Below are 17,934 nucleotides of genomic sequence, written 5' to 3'. Positions count from 1 at the left end.
GATAACACTGTTTCACACGAATACGTGGCATCTCTATGTCCTTTACGGTGTTGACTCACTAAGGTTGTTCACGTCCCTTATATACCATACTAGGCCTGGTAACAACATCCAATTACAACTGGAATCATTTACACACCCGCTGATGGTGGTAGTGTACAAAGTTACAGTGACTTCAGACCACGTCTTCTGGACGCGTCGTCTTTTTTACCAGGCAGCGTAGTTGCCCAGCTTCGCCTTGAAGACAGAAATAGCATATCGTGAAGTAGCCTCGACGACACAACTTTTAGGACTGATCCCGATCCTTGACCGCCTAGCCACCGCTATAACTCAAGGAGATTGGTCTGATCTGGGTCCAAGGCGTAGGCAACTCGTTCCACGGTGTCTCACATCCGCACAGTATGGCAGACGTTACGTTAAATAGGTGTGTACATCGTGGCTTGGGGCTCATATATTGTTGCAGACGGCAATCGACTCTGGTGCCAGAAGTTTTCACAGTGACATATGAAAATTTCAAAGCCAGGTTTGTCTTAAAGATTATGTGCCCTTGTTACTGACTTCTGTCTGCGATTGAATACATTAATATTCGGGCGTCTTGCCGATGCTGCGTTCGCTCTCATGCTGACAGACGGTATTGGGTGCGATGACATCCTATACAAGTGACACCTTGAAGTTTTCCGTAGGCGCCGAGAGACCTCTCTCTACAACGCAGCAGCTAAAGTGTAGAATGTAGAGACAAATCCTTTTTCGATGAGCACAAACAGCTTAATAGAATATTTTTAGGACGACTTTTCTATCTGTGAAAAACTCTTGGGACATGTAGGTCTACGTGCTTTGATTTCTGAGCCTTAAAGCAAAGTGCACTGCAGCTTCCACCTTTTGAAATGCCAGAATGTTAGAAGCAGTGGCTAATTACATATTGTGATGATATATATCTACAACACCTGATATGTCAAAGAAGTATAGCTTTTTGCTTTTTTTTTTTTTTTTCAGGACGACCTCGTCTAAAGGTAGAAATTACAAAATGTAAAGTATTCTATGAATTTCTTACAGTGGCTGTTTCACGCTGGAAACTTGATTTCGTGCTTATTGCAGTTAACAACTCACTCAGATGCTCATTACTGCTGTTATTAGCAATTTACAGGGCACATACTGCGAATAATTGTAGACCAGACATCTTGTAAAGCGCTGTCGTTAGAAGACTTTCCTATTTTTCCAGATAAATACTAAAAGTCTCAGAATGCAAAATTACAGCTAATCAAAGGTGTGCATTGTTAACAAACAGGAGCACACACTAGTCAACAGATGTTTCGTTTAGCGTCTACGGTGCCACGAAATTCCTCACATGAAACACATGCTTGCACTTTGACACGATCGAACACTCGTGATTCTTGGCGGCTAAGAACACTACAGCGTAGGGAATGCTCGTCAAATCTACGCCGCAAAATAACACTAACACATAAAGCCTTTTCTCACGAACTATACTACAAGCAATATTCGAGTTGAACAAAATCAAGATAAAATTTCGTACTTTGAGGCTTCTAAATACACCCAGTAGGTATGATAGCCTGGTTTCTACGAAACCATGTAAGTCTAAATATAGTGTTATTTAATCTTGGTGCTTCATATCATTATTATGCAGCACACCACTATTTTTATGGTTCTACCATTGAGGAAGAAAAATAAGTCCTTTACGATAAGTTAAGTACGGGGTGACAATTATTGAACTATATGAGAAAAAACGTAAATTAGTTACAATCTACGGCGTTCACACACTTTATCCAACATGTAAACCTCACTACAGATATTCGGATTTATGTTGTAACATGTTCTGCCATCATGGCGATAATGTTGCGTAGAAGGATGCGAAATTCTGCATGACCCGCTGAAGGGTCGGAACATCGATGCTGTCGATGACGCCCTGAATGGCTGTTTTCAGCTCAGCAATGGTTCTGGAGTTATTGCTGTACACCTAGTCTTTAATTTAGCCCCAAAAATGGAGTCGCATGTGTTCAGATCCGGAGATTATGGCGGCCAATCGAGGCCCATGCCAGTGGCCTCTGAGTACCTCAGAGCCAGAATGCAGCCCCCAAAGTGCGCCTCCAGGACATCAAACATTCTCCTGTTTCGATCGGGTCGAGCTCCGTCTTGTATGAACCACATCTTGTCGAAAACAGGGTCACTGTGGATAATGGGGATGAAATCATCTTCCAAATCTTTCACGTACCGTTCTGAGGTCACCATGCCATCAAGGATTATCGCACCGATTATTACGTCACAAGACATTGTACACCACACAGTTACCCGTTGAGAGTGAAGAGACTTTTCGACCACGAAATGCGGATTCTCTGCCCCCCGAATGTGCCAGTTTTGCTTATTGACGAACCCTTCCAAATGAAAGTGGGCTTCGTCGCTAAACCAAATCATATTTACATATTAATTCCCATCATGCCCCGAGGCCAACCGTGCAGTTCGAACGTCCTAAAGCAAACCATTCGGAAGTTATGATGATTTTATTTCATATAGTTCAATAATTGTCACCGTGTACAAGCAGTGTCACACGTCGAATTAAATTTAGCGGTAAATTTGTCTTCCGATTCGTATCACATAAGTCAGTCGTCAATTTGCTGTCAAATTGACAACAAATTAGCAGCAGAAGAACGTCGTGTCACAGACGCTACACAAAACTGAGAATCATTAATAAATAATTAGTTCCCCCGTCGGAGGTTCGAGTAATGTGTAAGCTTAGGGACCGATGACCTGAGCAGTTTGGTCCCATGAGACCTTACCACAAATTTCCAAAAATAATTAGTTTAAATCACTGTCAGGTAAACCATTAGTAGAAGAATCAGATAACTTGGACACTAGGATCTGCTGTTATTTAAGAACAAAGTATCAAGTAATCTGAAATACTATGAATCAGAAACTCTGGTACATCTTATTTGTAAACAGTCAAACCGAAATACAAACGTTGATGGGCTGTGGTATCGAGAAAGTAGAAGTGATCCAGAAAAGCAGGAAATACTAACAACCGGAACAGAAACGTAAAAAAGAAAAGGAGACGCTGTCGAGAAATAGAAATTGTATGCCACAACCACGACATTACAGAGACATAAGCCTGGAGTTCTAAACTGCCGTCGAGTTGCTAAGTATGCGAAATAAATAAATTGCAACTGTATACTAAAACACATAATTTTATCATTTGCTATGGACTTGATAAATAGCAATTTAGCAGATTATGGGAGAAACGATACGGTACTTGATTCTTCGTCAAATCAGGAGTGTATGCATGTAGCATGGTCAACATTGCTGTTGCCATTGTGGAAGATGGGAGTAACCACAGCATACTCGTGAAGTTGTTGAAGAAAGGAAAAAACTCTGCCGCCGAGAATGTTGAAATAAACTCTTCTTGAATAAAATAGTCCTGGTTGCAAAAATTTTGCTTTAAGGCGCGTTTCGCCGTTTTAGAGCATCATCAGATTATCACGGATTGAGAGACATTCGTTCGTATTATGCTAAGGAGTAAGCGTACGTCCAGATCGAGCTAACTGGGGTTTGTTCGTCCAATACAATCATGCTGGCTGGTGCAGTGGTGCAGCGACAGGATCACACTTACAGAACTGCACACAACTTGCTTCACTAAACATAATTAAATGAAAAACATCCTTTCATAATAAAAGACATGAGCATGTATTCACCCATTATGCTGAATTGTACACATGCTGTCGGGTCTGAAACTGAGTGTTATTGACGGTAAGTGAAACTCACCTCTGATCCCTGTCAGTTAGGATCTTTTTACGACCACTGTTCCTACGGCGTGCTCCATGGCTGTGACTGATACACCGTTCCTTGCAGACCTGTCGGTCAGTTCGTGCCTACAGAGTAACAAATATGTAAAGTTCATTCACGGTGAGACTATGGGACATCCGAACACGTCTCTGTCACGTCGACCCATTTAATACCGCACAACCGACTCATTCTTGCACATCCTTTCGCTGCCATGAATTGCGTCAGCGGTGGAGGGTCACATGATTCCCCGATACCATTTGTAAATAATCTACAGTGAGTAGTGTGCACTTTTAAGGGGACTAATAAAATTTGTTCGGTGAGCTTATAAACAGCACACTCACCGATAACGCTTCTACAGTTGAATATCTCGTAAACTAGGTCAATTCGAAGGTCAAAAAGAGGTTTTAGTAGTGCAAGGAAAACAAAGCCTGAACTACTTTCACAGACTTCCAAATCCCAGGTCGTATTTAGGCATGGTGAATATCAGGATAGGAGTACAATTCTGACTGTCTTCTTATAAGTGTGGACCGTGTAGCATGTTCTGTGAAACTTTAACAGCCGTATCTTTCCTTTAATCGAGGTAGAATGCTTCCATTCTAAACGAACATTAGTCATGAGCTCATCAAAGATGTGATGCAGATACTGTTCTAGTTGTGGACTGCATGTTTCCGGAGGATAATAAATTCGCTCATACGGCAACAATTGTCCAAGACTGGTGGGTCACATTTGAGCTTTATGTCGACGAGGTTGGTTCTGGAAAACAATCAAGGGTCTGTTTCCCAAGTAACGCGGTTTCTTTGTGAAAAATGTAACAAAACCCTTCACGATTGATATAGGGTATCCAAACTCCTGCGATCAAAAATATAATATAGTGAAGGTTGCTACTTTTGCAGCCTTCATGATTTCACGGGGTAGTTGACAAGTTCTTATAAATGAATCTTACCCAACACGATGCACCCCATCCTTAAACTCTATTGTGCGAATGACTGTTCGTAGAGCACCTTACCTATTTAAATCGCTAAGCGGGTCAAAGCTTCCACTCAGTCCCCTGCTAACTAGTCTGGTGTGGCAATTGATAATAGTAAAACGAAAATCGAAGCTGTAAATTTCGGGTTCAAAAAATTGTTCACTCAGGAGAATCATACAACATGTCATCATTTGGCCTTCGACAGATTCCCGTATGGACGACGTATTGATAAGCATACCTCGTGTGAATAAATAACTGTAAGATTTGAAAACAAATAAATCAGCAGGTACGGATGGATTCCCAACTCGGTTTTACAAAGAGTACTCTATGGCAATGGCCCCTTACCAAGCTTCCATTTACTGTGAATCGCTCGCTCAGCACAAAGCCCCGAGTGACTGGAAAAAGCGCAGATGACTCCAGTATATAAGAAGGGTAGAAGAACGGACATGCAAAATTACAGACCAATAGCCTTAATTACGTTTTGCCGCAAAATCCTTGAACATATTCTCAGTTCGAATATGATAAACGTTCTTGAGACTGAGAAGCTTACGTCCACGAATCAACAGGGTCTTAGAAAGCTTCGCTCTTGCGAAACCCAGCTTGCCCTTTTCTCTAAGGGTGGCGAAGATGAGTGACTTTAGGAAGATACAAGACGACTTAGATAAAACTTTTGGTTGGCGTGATAAATGGCAGCTAGCTCTAAATGCAGAAAAACTTAAGTTAATGGAGATGAGTAGGAAGAACAAACCTGTAATGTTCGGTTACAGTATTACCAGCGTCCTGCTTGACACAGTCAAGTCCTTTAAGTATCGAGGTTTAACGTCCCAAAGCAATATGAAATGGAATGAGAAAGTGAGAACTGTGGTACGCAAGACGAATAATCGACTTCGGCTTACTGGTAGAATTTTAGGAAAGAGTGCATTACCTGTAGAGGAGACCGTATATAGGACGCTGGTGCGACCTATTCTTGAGTACTGCTCGAGTGTTCGGGATACGTAAGAGGTGGGACTGAAGGAAGGAATTGAAGCAATTCAGAAGCTAACTGCCAGATTTGTTACCAGAAATTTCGAACAACAGGTAAGTGTTACGGAGATCGGGGACTCGAAACGGAATCCCTGGAGGGAAGGCGACGTTCTTTTCGAGAAACGCTACTGAGAAAATTTAGAGAACCGGCATTTGAAGTTGACTGCGGAACGATTCTACAGCCGCCAACACACATAGTGCGTGAAGACCACGAAGATAAGATACGAGAAATTAGGCCTCATACGGAGGCACATAGACAGTCGTTTTTCTCTCGCTCTCTTTGTGGGTGGAACAGGAAATTTAATTACTAATAGTGGTGCAGGATACCCTCCGCCACACACCATACGGTGGCTTGTTGAATATCTGTGTAGACCTTCATGTATATTCTCTTCTTCTGCTTAAGTTTAGGTATTAGGCAAACTTGCGTGTTACGGTACCCAACTTTGGCGGAACCTTCTGCTACTCTTCTTCCTTGGAACTAATAATTTCTAGCCCTTAGGTGATTCTTTCATTCTCCACTATTTCTAGGTGTTAGTTCCATTTTCTTCTATAATCTAGAATTATATCTGATATTGCGGGCATGCGTTCCTAGGAAGAAAGATGCAATGTTGTTTCGTACATGCATCGCATCATTCTTCTTAACAATACAGGCATTGCAATATCGTATTTATCTGCCGATAATAGGCAGCGACTTCCAATTAAAATGTGTCCCCCCCCCCCGCCTCCTCCCCTGTACAAGAACTAAATAATGTGTGTACGAGTACAAGTTGTGTCGCAGGGACGACGACATACGGAAGTCTGGACGTGAGTTCTTCACGAATAGCCAGTGCGGTTAGGTGACCGCTCGCATAGAGCGGGAAATCCAGGTTCGATTCCGATCCCGCACGAGTTTTCTTAGTCTTCATTCCATTATACAGCTAATGGTTGATCCTATTCGCAACTACGAATGCACTGCATGTAAACTTTTATCATTTAGACTAAGATTTTTTAGTTATTCTCTAATTCAGTGATTTCACAGTATGTTTTCTATCGTGAAACGTTGTACTCATGTCAGGAAACTCATTTCTTGTGCCCGAATACGAATATGGCTTTAAAATGGCACGCACACAAACTGAGAAGAGGACGCCGTCTTAAGTCCCTGCCATAGCTGTGACATCACATACCATTTTCGTCCGACTACAGCAAATGCTGGAAGGAACTGGTACTTTCGCAACTAGATAGGTTGACTGTGGTGCTCGGCAGGCGCTACACTCTCGACTTCGAAGAGGGCGTCCTTCGACACGTAGAAGAGAACTCAGTGACAAGTACTCGAATTGCTATGGGCTCTCGTAGAGCACACAGTTCAGGGCTCATTGTCTCCGCTGTGAGCGTACCGTAAATTTGGAGATTTGAAAGCGATCCGATCTTCAAACTTATTTTAATATCCAAACGGTACATTTACAAAAATGGGTACCTCGTCGTTGTAAAACCCTCGAAGTGACATAAATGACGCTGAGACTAGGTAAGTAATTTAATACAAGACACATGGGGCCGCAAATGGTGGGAAATTTCCCAAAAGTGGGCGACAGATGTTGAACATGTGGCGTCACCAGATGATGTACCTCTCCACACAAGCAGCATTTGGGCCTGTCAATGCTACATTCGCCAGTAGGGGTCAGTGCTACACGTCGCTCCGCTAGTCTTCTCTGTTTTCGATCACCTTTTGTAAACGTGATCTTGCGTACGCGTACAAGTTACATAATTATTGTCCTCGCTATAACCAAGCAAAATCTGTTCTTATTTTGCCCCTTCTTGTCTAGTTTAAAGACTTTATTTAGTAAAGAACATAAAGGTCATTCACTGGTAGCGATGCAATTGGAAAACTTATTTACCAGTGGCGCAATAAGGTATTTTTCTGTCGTACTGTACTTTGCAGTTAACCAGAGGAGACCATGGACCGTTAAATAAAATAATGAATATTACCTCCCTGTAAAGACATAATTGTCAAACACAATACAAAAAGACACTGCCTGCAAGACGCAAGACTCGCATTCTGTACCTATAGCGCTAAAGTTGAGCACGTAGGCCCGGAGCCACACCTAATACTTGACTTGGGTTGGGAAAATCAGGTGCGACAGACTGGTAGGCTCCACCGCCGCATTTGCAGCGAGGTAGTCATCTGGTGACGTCACATGATCAACATTTGTCATCCATTTTCGAAGTATTTCTCGACATTTGCAGCCCCATGCGTCTTATATTAAATTACTTATCTCTGCGTCATCGAAGTCGCTTCGGGGGTGTTAAAACGTTAATAAGAACCATTCGAATGAAGAGGTACGAAACATTGAAATCTGCATATTCCTCTTTGGTATAACATAGTTAGACGTCCAGGGACGCGCAGGCAGCATCATCAAGAACTAAGAAATCGAAAATTGTGCCCTCAGTAGGCAATGTGATGGTCACTGTCTTTCTCGACATCAGAGGTCCGATACTCATCGAATTCCTCGAGGACGGACAAACCATTAACAGTGACGTGTACTGTGAGACAGTCCGTAGCCTACAGAAGTCCATGAAGAGCAAACAGCCTGGGCTGCTCACGGAGCAAGTGATTCTATTCCACGACTACGAGCGTCCAGTTGTCTCCAAGGACACAGAAAGTGTAGGGCCATGTTCAAGTGGGAGCAGCGTGAGATTCATCCCATAGCCCGGACTTATCGCCTTGCAATTTCCATGTGTTTCGTCCGATAAAGAAAAACGTCTCAGAGGGAAATGCTTCAGCTCTGACGACGAACTAAAGGAGACAGTGGAGGACTGGGTCCTGTCACATGCACAGGAATTCTGGCAACAGAAAATCCTTCGACTCGTGAAACAATGGGACATTTGTGCTGATGCTTCTGGTGATTATCTTTGATTAATAACTTTTGAACACAGCTCGTGTGTGTGTGTGTGTGTGAGCACTATGGGACTTAACATCTGTGGTCATCAGTCCCCTAGATCTTAGAACTACTTAAACCTAACCAACCTAAGGACATCACACACATCCATGCCCGAGGCAGGATTCGAACCTGCGACCGTAGCGGTCACGCGGTTCCAGACTGAAGCGCCTAGAACCGCACGGCCACACCGGCCGGCGTGTGTGTGTGTGTCTGAAGCATTCACTGAGGTGACAAAAGTCATGGGATAGCGACACACATACAGACGGCGCTAGTACCGCTTACACAATATATAAAAGGGCAGTGCATTGGCAGCGCTATCATTTGTTGTCAGACGACTGATGTAAAAGGATTTCCAACATGATTATGGCTGCATGACGGAACTGACAGACTCTGAACGCGGAGTGGCAGTTGGATCTAGACGGAGGGAACATTCCATTTTGGATATAGTTAGGAAATAAAATATTCCGAGCTGGGACGTGTGAAGAGTGTGCCGAGAATACCAAATTTCACGTGTTGCCTCTCACTACGGACAACGTAGTGGGCGACCGCCTTTATGTAATGATCGAGAGCAGCGGAGATTGCGCGAAGTTGTCAGTGCCAGCAGACAAGCAACGCTACTTGAAATAACCGCAGAAATCAATGTGGGACGTAACCGTTAGGATAGAGCGTTGAAATTTGGCGTTAATGGGCTATGGCAGCAGACGACCGACGCGAGTGCCTTCGCTAACACCACGACGTCGCCTGCAGCGCCCCTCATGGGCTCGTGACCATATCGGTCGGACCCTAGACGAGTGGAAAACTGTGGCCTGGTCAGATGAGTCCCGATTTCAGTTGGTAAGAGGTGATGGTAGGGTTCGAGTGTAGCGTAGAGCACGCGAAGCAATGGACCCCAGCTGTCAACAAGGCACTGTACAAGCTGGTAGTGGCTCCAAATTCGCGTGGGCTGAGTTTACATGGAAAGGACTGGTCGTCTGGTCCGAGTGAACCGATCGCTGACTGTAACTGGTCACGTTTGCAGCCACTCATGGACTTCATGTACCCAAACAACGATGGAATTATTATGGATGATAATGTGCCGTGTATACTGTTACAACGATGAAAAATAATATTACGACGATGTCAAACCTTATTTTCATGATATAGAGAAGAATTGACGATATTAAAAATGTAATTAAAATTTTATTATTTTAATTTTTGTGCTCAGTGAATCAAAGACTTTCTAGTGCACGGAATAAACTAGCTTTGTTTGTACTACGAAACTATACAGGGTGAGTCATCTAACGTTACCGCTGGATAATTGGTGTAATTGGTTAATAAAAACCATAAAAAATGCACGGAAGTATGTTTTTTAACACAAACCTACGTTTTTTTAAATGGAACTCCGTTAGTTTTGTTAGCACATCTGAACATATAAACAAATATGTAATCAGTGCCGTTTGTTGCATTGTAAAATGTTAATTACATCCGGAGATATTGTAACCTAAAGTTGACGGTTGAGTACCACTCCTCCGCTGTTCGATCGTGTGTATCGGGGAGCACCGAATTACGTAGGGATCCAAAGGGAACGGTGATGGACCTTAGGTACAGAAGCGACTGGAACAGCACATTACGTACACATGCTAACACCTTTTTACTGATCTTTTCCACTGACGCACATGTACATTACCATGAGGGGTGAGGTACACGTACACACGTGGTTTCCGTTTGCAATTACGGAGTGGAATAGAGTGTGTCCCGACATGTCAGGCCAATAAATGTTCAATGTGGTGGCCATCATTTGCTGCTCACAATTGCAATCTGTGGCGTAATGAATGTCGTACACGCCGCAGTACATCTGGTGTAATGTCGCCGCAGGCTGCCACAATACGTTATTTCATATCCTCTGGGGTTGTAGGTACATCACGGTACGCATTCTCCTTTAACGTACCCCACAGAAAGAAGTCCATAGGTGTAAGATCAGGAGAACGGGCTGGCCAATTTATGCGTCCTCCACGTCCTATGAAACGCCCGTCGAACATCCTGTCAAGGGTCAGCCTAGTGTTAATTGCGGAATGTGCAGCTGCACCATCCTGCTGATACCACATACGTCGACGCGTTTCCAGTGGGACATTTTCGAGCAACGTTGGCAGATCATTCTGTAGAAACGTGATGTATGTTGCAGCTGTTTGGGCCCCTGTAATCAAGTGAGGACCAATGAGGTGGTCGCCAATGATTCCGCACCATACATTTACAGTCCACGGTCGCTGTCGCTCTACCTGTCTGAGCCGGAGAGGATTGTCCACGGACCAGTAATGCATGTTCCGTAGATTCAGTGCCCCGTGGTTTGTGAAACCGGCTTCATCGGTAAACAGATAGAACTGCAACGTCGGGGGTTTCAAGCGTCAACTTTAGGTTACAATATCTCCGGACGTAATTAACATTTTACAATGCAACAAACGGCACTGATTACATATTTGTTTATATGTTCAGATGTGCTAACAAAACTAACGTGGTTCCATTTAAAAAAACGTAGGTTTGTGTTAAAAAACATACTTCCGTGCATTTTTGTATGGTTTGTATTAAACAATTACACCAGCCCCTCTCCTCACGTTCGGTCTGTGGAATCGATTCGTCAGTATTTGATGTGGTTTACGAAATACATCCAGCGGTAATGTTAGGTGACTCACCCTGTATATGATTGTTAGGTGAGGACTGATTCTATGTAAGACATTTTGTCTGGGCGGATTTTGTTCTCGTACTGGTCGGTAGAGAAAGAAAAGTTTCTTAATCGATGTATGTAACGTGAATGTATAAAGGGTATAAAAAGGAGAGAGAGAGAGATAATCCTTGCGGACAATTACCATATTGTATAAGAAAAGGTAAATACAAGTTATTCAAAACAAATATGTCTAAAGTGCATCGTCTTGTGATTTCTAAAAACTGAAAATTGCGGTGTTTAACCTAAACCTGTCCTGCATAACAGCGAAGAACATTTATCTCATCACATATTTTCTTCGTTTGACCACGGTTGTGATTCGCATGTTACTTTTTGTTACGCGACGTGTTAGGAATATCTTCATTATACGCGCAAAAGTGCACACAGCTTTAATCGAACCTGCATCTTTCGGAAACGATAACTCTTTAATCAGTACAATTACGTGAATACCGTCTAAATCGCAACCGTGGTCACAAAAGCGTTTCCTGGACCTGATTTTTATAAATGTGTAGACTTGAAAGCGAACAGCATTGCACCATCGCTGGCTCGCTACAATTGAAAGAAAAACAAAACAGGGATTGAACAACTTTAAATTTTAACGCCGTCAGCTTTACGAAATCTGAACGACGTAAGTTAATTAAATGTCAACAGGAAGAGAATTATTAAATTTTAAAGATTAAATCATAGTAAGAATTTAAAGCATTTTAGCATCATTACGTTTCTTTGCATTAGTACTTGAGTATCAGATACCATCATATCTATTTAAAAGACAGTGCGTAAATAGAATTGCCACCTTTTATATTTATTATTATAGCAATTCACGTGTCATCTGGACACAATCGTTCGTGACTGGTTTGAAGAACATTCTGGACAATTCGAGCGGATGATTTGGCCATCCATGGAACATTTAAGGGAAATAATCGAGAGGCCACTTCGTACGCAGAATCCCGTACCGGCAACTCTTTCGCAATTATTATGAACGGCCATACAGGCAGCGTGGCTCAGTATTTCTGCAAATGCCGGCCGCGGTGGTCTCGCGGTTCTAGGCGCGCAGTCCGGAACCGTGCGACTGCTACGGTCGCAGGTTCGAATCCTGCCTCGGGCATGGATGTGTGTGATGTCCTTAGGTTGGTTAGGTTTAAGTAGTTCTAAGTTCTAGGGAACTGATGACCACAGCTGTTAAGTCCCATAGTGCTCAGAGCCATTTGAACCATTTTATTTCTGCAACGACTTGTTTAGTCCATGCCACGTTGAGCTGCTGCATTACGCGGGGCTAAAGGAGGTCGGACATGCTATTAGGAGGTATCGCAAGACTTTTTTCACCCCAGTGTATGTGACATGTATGTAAGGGGCGAAGCCGTAGGCGAGAAGCTAATAAGATATACAAGGTGGCGCACGAAATGGGTTACCATTTTGTTTTTGAATATAAACTTTATTGTCAATACAGTCTGAAAGGAACATATACTACAATGAATAGCCGTGCATGGAGATTTGTTCTCACTCAGCACATGCTCAATATGTCCTCCATTTCGTTTCCTAACTTCCTTCAAACGAACACTGAAGTTAGTGATTACCCTACGGCACACGTCTTCCGTAATTTCACTGCAAGCTTGAAGAATAAGTCTTCTGAGCTCCATTAAATCACGTGGACGTTTCGGGAAATTTTTTTCTTTAGGTACCCCCAAAGAAAAAAGTCACATGGTTCGAGGTATCGACTATTGGGGGGCCAATTTTGTACCGCTTCAATATTCTCCGGTGAACAAACAGACTCAGGCCGAGGTCGCTTCGCTTCCAATACTGTTCCTTCGTGTACAAATTTATCGTACAACCTGTGGATGGTCTTCTTGAAAGGGACCCATGGTGTGCTAAACTGTTGTCGAAAACGCCTCTGAGTCACAACAAGGCTTTTCGTTTCATGAAAAAGTAGCACAATTGCCGATCGTTGCTGTGTCGTCAGTCTTCCATTGTCAGCGACTGCTGCTTACTAGTCTCCTAGCGGCAGTATCGTGAATTACACGTCATTTCGTAACTCATTTGTTTTTCCATGCTCTGCTGGTACTGCTGTAGAGATCCCAGCGGGATATCTAATGTGCGTGAAAGAAACAATTGGTAACACATTTCGTGCGCTACCCTGTACATTGACGACAGCCGCTGAGACTTCCGGTTTTCTCTCCTGTGCTGCCAAAATCTTTTCCCATAGCAAATTTCGCATACTGCTGTAAGTATCAGTATCTGATCCTTATAGCAGTATGCGACGGTTCCATTACTACAACGACGCACAGAAACCTTCCGCGGCGCCAGTGGGTGCGGCGAGCGCAATGTTCTGACCGGCCCGGTGTCTCGGCGTGTGGCGGCACGGCTGCACCAGCTGGCCGCTGGTCGCTGCCCGGCGCCCCGCCTCCTATTTTGCGGTTGCCAAATCGGTGCGGGGGGCCTATTGGAGCAGGTGTGGCCGCCCTTGGCCGCCATTCGACCCTATAAAACGCCGCCTCGTCTCCTCAACGGCACATTCGATCACCACAGCAGACCGAACGCAACCACCCAACCAACCAACATGTACAAGCTGGTGAGTACGGAGTGACTTTGCTACTCCCTAAGGATTAAATAACCCTACTTCTTTTTCACCTATCTCTTAATACTATATCGTTAATAGTGCAGCTCCCGTATGACATGAAGGCTGTGCGTTACGATTATGTAGGCCGTAGTTACTATGACCCCGCCCATACTAGCTTCAGTTACCTCCAGTGTAATGTTTACTTACTTGGGACAGAGTATGGACCACGATAACGTCAGCCTGTCCGATGTAACTGTCGTAATAAAAAATACTTAAAATTCCGAGGCTGGGTGAATAAGTGTCAGAGTACTAATCCTAGTTTTTATGTTTCAGTTTCCAGACGATCCTGGGATTTTACCCCTCATTTACCGCTTCTTTCCTCTTTCGTGGTCATTTTTAAACGTGTAAAAACCTAATCAGCTGGAGAAAGGCAAGGCATACCATTCGCAATCGGGTCGTGGCTAGGAAAGCACTGTTCCAGTTCAAAGAAACCGCCGTATAGACTGCTAGAAGCGTTCATCCCGGACTCTAAGCTGTTAACCACTAACTGCTGAAGTAAAATTCAAGGACGAGACAACTGATAGTCACTTACTGATCTGCAGTGAAGCTACGGTCTTGAGTAACCACCACTAAATCTTGTGGTGGAATATAGAGATACGTCACCGCGATCGACATGTGAATCACTAAAAACGCGGAGCACTAAAATTTTAAATCCAGGAGCTTAAGCTACAAAATCTGCCAGGGTAAAATTACTTCTCTTTTAGTGAAATATGCGCTGTGTTGACTGACCGTAACGAAATAATAGTTTCTTGTCTTTCGGATTACTGCACTACACTAATATATGCTCGATACTTTACACACATTCGCCTCGGCAGTTGAGTAGCCAGCGTGATGGAATGTTATGCCAAGGGGTCCGGGTTCGATTCCCGGCTGGGTCAGGGATTTTCTCCGCTCAGGGACTGGGTGTTGTCTTGTCCTAATCGTCATCATCTCATCTTCATTGACACGCAAGTCGCCGAAGTGGCGTCAACTCAAAAGTCTTGCACGAGGCGAAAGGTCTACCCGACGGTAGGCCATAGCCACGCGACATTTCATTTTACTTCACACATACCTCAGTAGGTGCTCAAGAGCCTGACACAAATCAAGACCATACAGGCATCGCTCAGAACTCTGATGTATTAGAAAAACGAAGACAATATGTGCAGAAAGAAGTGAACAGTTTATAATCCAGTGGACAATAAGATGGCCACATTTGGGCCATAGGCTTAGTTAGAGAATAATGGAGGTAAAAACGACTATGCTTACAGCCGCAGCTATTACTCCGATATTGGTCTCGACTCGTTTAGAGAAACCATCTACGTCCTTACAGCACACTTCTTAAGCAATAATATGTAATAGGTAACAGATCGCCGGTACTAGTTTCGGACTCATAAATTTAATATCGCTGTTTTAAAACACTATGCGACACTTTTAACACTCTACTACTCATTCTACTAGAGAATGATCTTCCAGTTTATTTCTTGGAATTGTAACTTTATGCTGACAATTGTGAGACGATAAAGCAATCGTGTTACGAATCAGACCAGGACTCCAACATCTAGTTCATGTACCCAAAAGATAATGGTAAGAAAGTGGTAAATAACAAACAACCATATATACCCAAGTGAGACACTGCGCGTTAATATAGCTATAACGGAACGTTTGCGGAATGTCTGTTTTCGTTGAGACACCGAAATATTTCGCCTCCGCTGATTGTCGGACAGTAGTAGAAAGCCTCTTAAATCATCAGATCCTGGTTTATGCTAAAATGTCATGCACATTCCTCTCTCTAGGAGGATGACATTATAATTCGCGCTTTGTACTGTACTCTTTCTCCCTAAAGAGTTGAGATGTGTGTTTCTGTTCACCTGTTAATATACCCTGCACACAACAGCTACCACAGCTTTCATGCTGGACGGTAACAGTTTCCGGGCAATCTACAAGATCTCTCCTGATGAATGATACTACTGAACATATATGTAATATAAATATTCTTCCAGTGCACCCTCTTCACAGTATGAATTGCCGTATTTTCGTATTTTGGTTTCTCGGGGGAACTGAGAATAAATCAAATATTTCGCCACCTACCACTTGGTTTTTGAATTTTGTAACTTACAGTTTCCACTTGAGAGTACGTCAGAAAAAAAACATGGTTCCAAATCGGCATTACTTTTTTTTTGCACGGTTGCTTTGTGCTTTGTGAAACGCAAGAGTTCTTTCCATTTCCACGGTAAGTGAACAGTGCGTTGTCATTTGCAATATGATTACCCGCGATGTCTTTCGTTCCCATAGGTCGTCCTGTCCGCTCTGATCGCCGCCGCCTCGGCTGGCTACCTGGGAGGCTACGCCGCCCCAGCCGTGGGCTACGCCGCCCCCGCCGTGGGCTACGCCGCCCCCGCCATCGCGGCCGCCCCCGTGGCTGTGGCGCACGCCGTGGCCCCCGCCGCCGCCTCCGTGGCTAACACCTACAGGATCTCTCAGACGGCCCGCGTCCTGGCCGCTCCCGCCGCCTACGCCGCTCCCGCCGCCTACGCCGCCCCTGCCGTAGGCTACGCCGCCCCCGCCATCGCCGCCGCCCCCGCCCTGGGCTACGCCCGCTACGCCGCCGCCGCCCCCGTGGCCGTGGCCCACGCCGCCGTGCCCGCCGCCGCCTCCGTGGCTAACACCTACAGGATCTCCCAGACGGCCCGCGTCCTCGCCGCCCCCGCTGTCGCCCACGCCCCCGTCGCGTACGCCGCCCCCGCTGCCTACGCCGCCCCCGCTATCGGCTACGGCTACGGTGGTCTGGCCTACGGAGCTGCCCCCGTTGCCAAGGTCTACGGTTAAGTCAACTATTTATTTATTAGTCTGATGACGCCAATAAATATTTAATTAAAATCGCAAACATTTGTTTTCTTATTTTTCGTGAAACATTCCTTTTCAGTATATTAATGAGCAATTCATCAGGTGACTGCCATACACGAGAGGAATTCAATAAGTAATGCAACATATTTCTTTTCTGAAAGCAGATTGGTTTTGTTTAGGATTCCAATCCAATACATTACACCCAATTCTTTTTGTTACAAAACCTTATTTTTCAATATAATCTTCGTTCAGTGCGACGGTCTTACGCCACCTTGCTTGGAAGACCTCGTATGCTGGCAAGGTATCACTCAACTGGTCGACGTTGGAGCCAACATCTTGCTGCATCAATAACCTCTCCTTCATATACGCATTGGTTCCAGAGTACTGGCTCCTTTACTGGAGGAAACAGTTGGGCTGTAGGGTGGATGAGGATAAGCAGTCAAGTGAAGTTTTGTGATCAGATATGAGAGAGGCCTTGTGTTGTCATGAGAAACGACATGTTCACACTTTCACACTTACAAGAGTGTCCGCATGTTCCAATATTTCGGTAGTCACAGTTGTGTATGGCCGGCCGGCACGCTGGAGTTCGGACAGGCTCGTGCGATCTTACTATGACGATGACAGACAACACGCCCAACGACTCAAGATGCTTGCATTCACTGACATTCTGCAAATGCCTATGAATATCTGTGATACTCTAGTTTTCCGCCCAAAGGAACTCAATGACATCTCTCTGCCTGGAACGCACCTCTGTCACAGAAGCCATCTTCAAGGCTACGTATAGCGCCAGCACCTATCGGAAATTCGAGAAACTATTCGGGCTGAAGCGGTAATATTCCACGATGTTCCGCAACACATTCCATATTGTTTTCAACCGAAATTGGAAGATGAAAAAATGTGTTGCGTTACTTATCGAACGCCACTCGTGCTATTATTCCGATTTTCTGTCTTAAACAGATGTGGACAAGAGAAGCAGACAAACAGGACTTGGAATAAGAAATCCACTGGCATTATCGAACAGAAAATATTTCTTCCTGAACTGTACCACTGCAGATGAATTATTATTATTGCAATCTTTCGTTGTGACTTTAGTCCCACTAACGAAAATCAA

At 44.2% G+C, this 17,934-nt stretch overlaps 1 protein-coding gene across 1 annotated transcript; it reads left to right on the top strand.

The window, feature by feature from the left end:
- Positions 1-13,940: 13,940 nt before the first annotated feature.
- LOC126474562 (cuticle protein 38-like) lies at positions 13,941-16,805 on the top strand. The gene is made up of 3 exons (XM_050102038.1): positions 13,941-13,952; positions 16,272-16,337; positions 16,461-16,805. Exons 1-3 carry the CDS (start codon positions 13,941-13,943, stop codon positions 16,803-16,805), a joined length of 423 nt encoding a protein of 140 aa, XP_049957995.1.
- Positions 16,806-17,934: the final 1,129 nt, after the last annotated feature.

The sequence above is a fragment of the Schistocerca serialis genome, chromosome 4, assembly GCF_023864345.2.
Source record: "Schistocerca serialis cubense isolate TAMUIC-IGC-003099 chromosome 4, iqSchSeri2.2, whole genome shotgun sequence".
NCBI lineage: Eukaryota > Metazoa > Arthropoda > Insecta > Orthoptera > Acrididae > Schistocerca > Schistocerca serialis.
This window is presented reverse-complemented; position numbering and strand designations above follow the sequence as displayed.

Excerpts from the sequence above, each read along its gene's own strand:
- LOC126474562 (XM_050102038.1), top strand. Across the intron at positions 16,338-16,460 it reads GAGGCTACGCCGCCCCAGCC|ACGGCCCGCGTCCTGGCCGC; the intron begins GTGGGCTACGCC and ends AGGATCTCTCAG.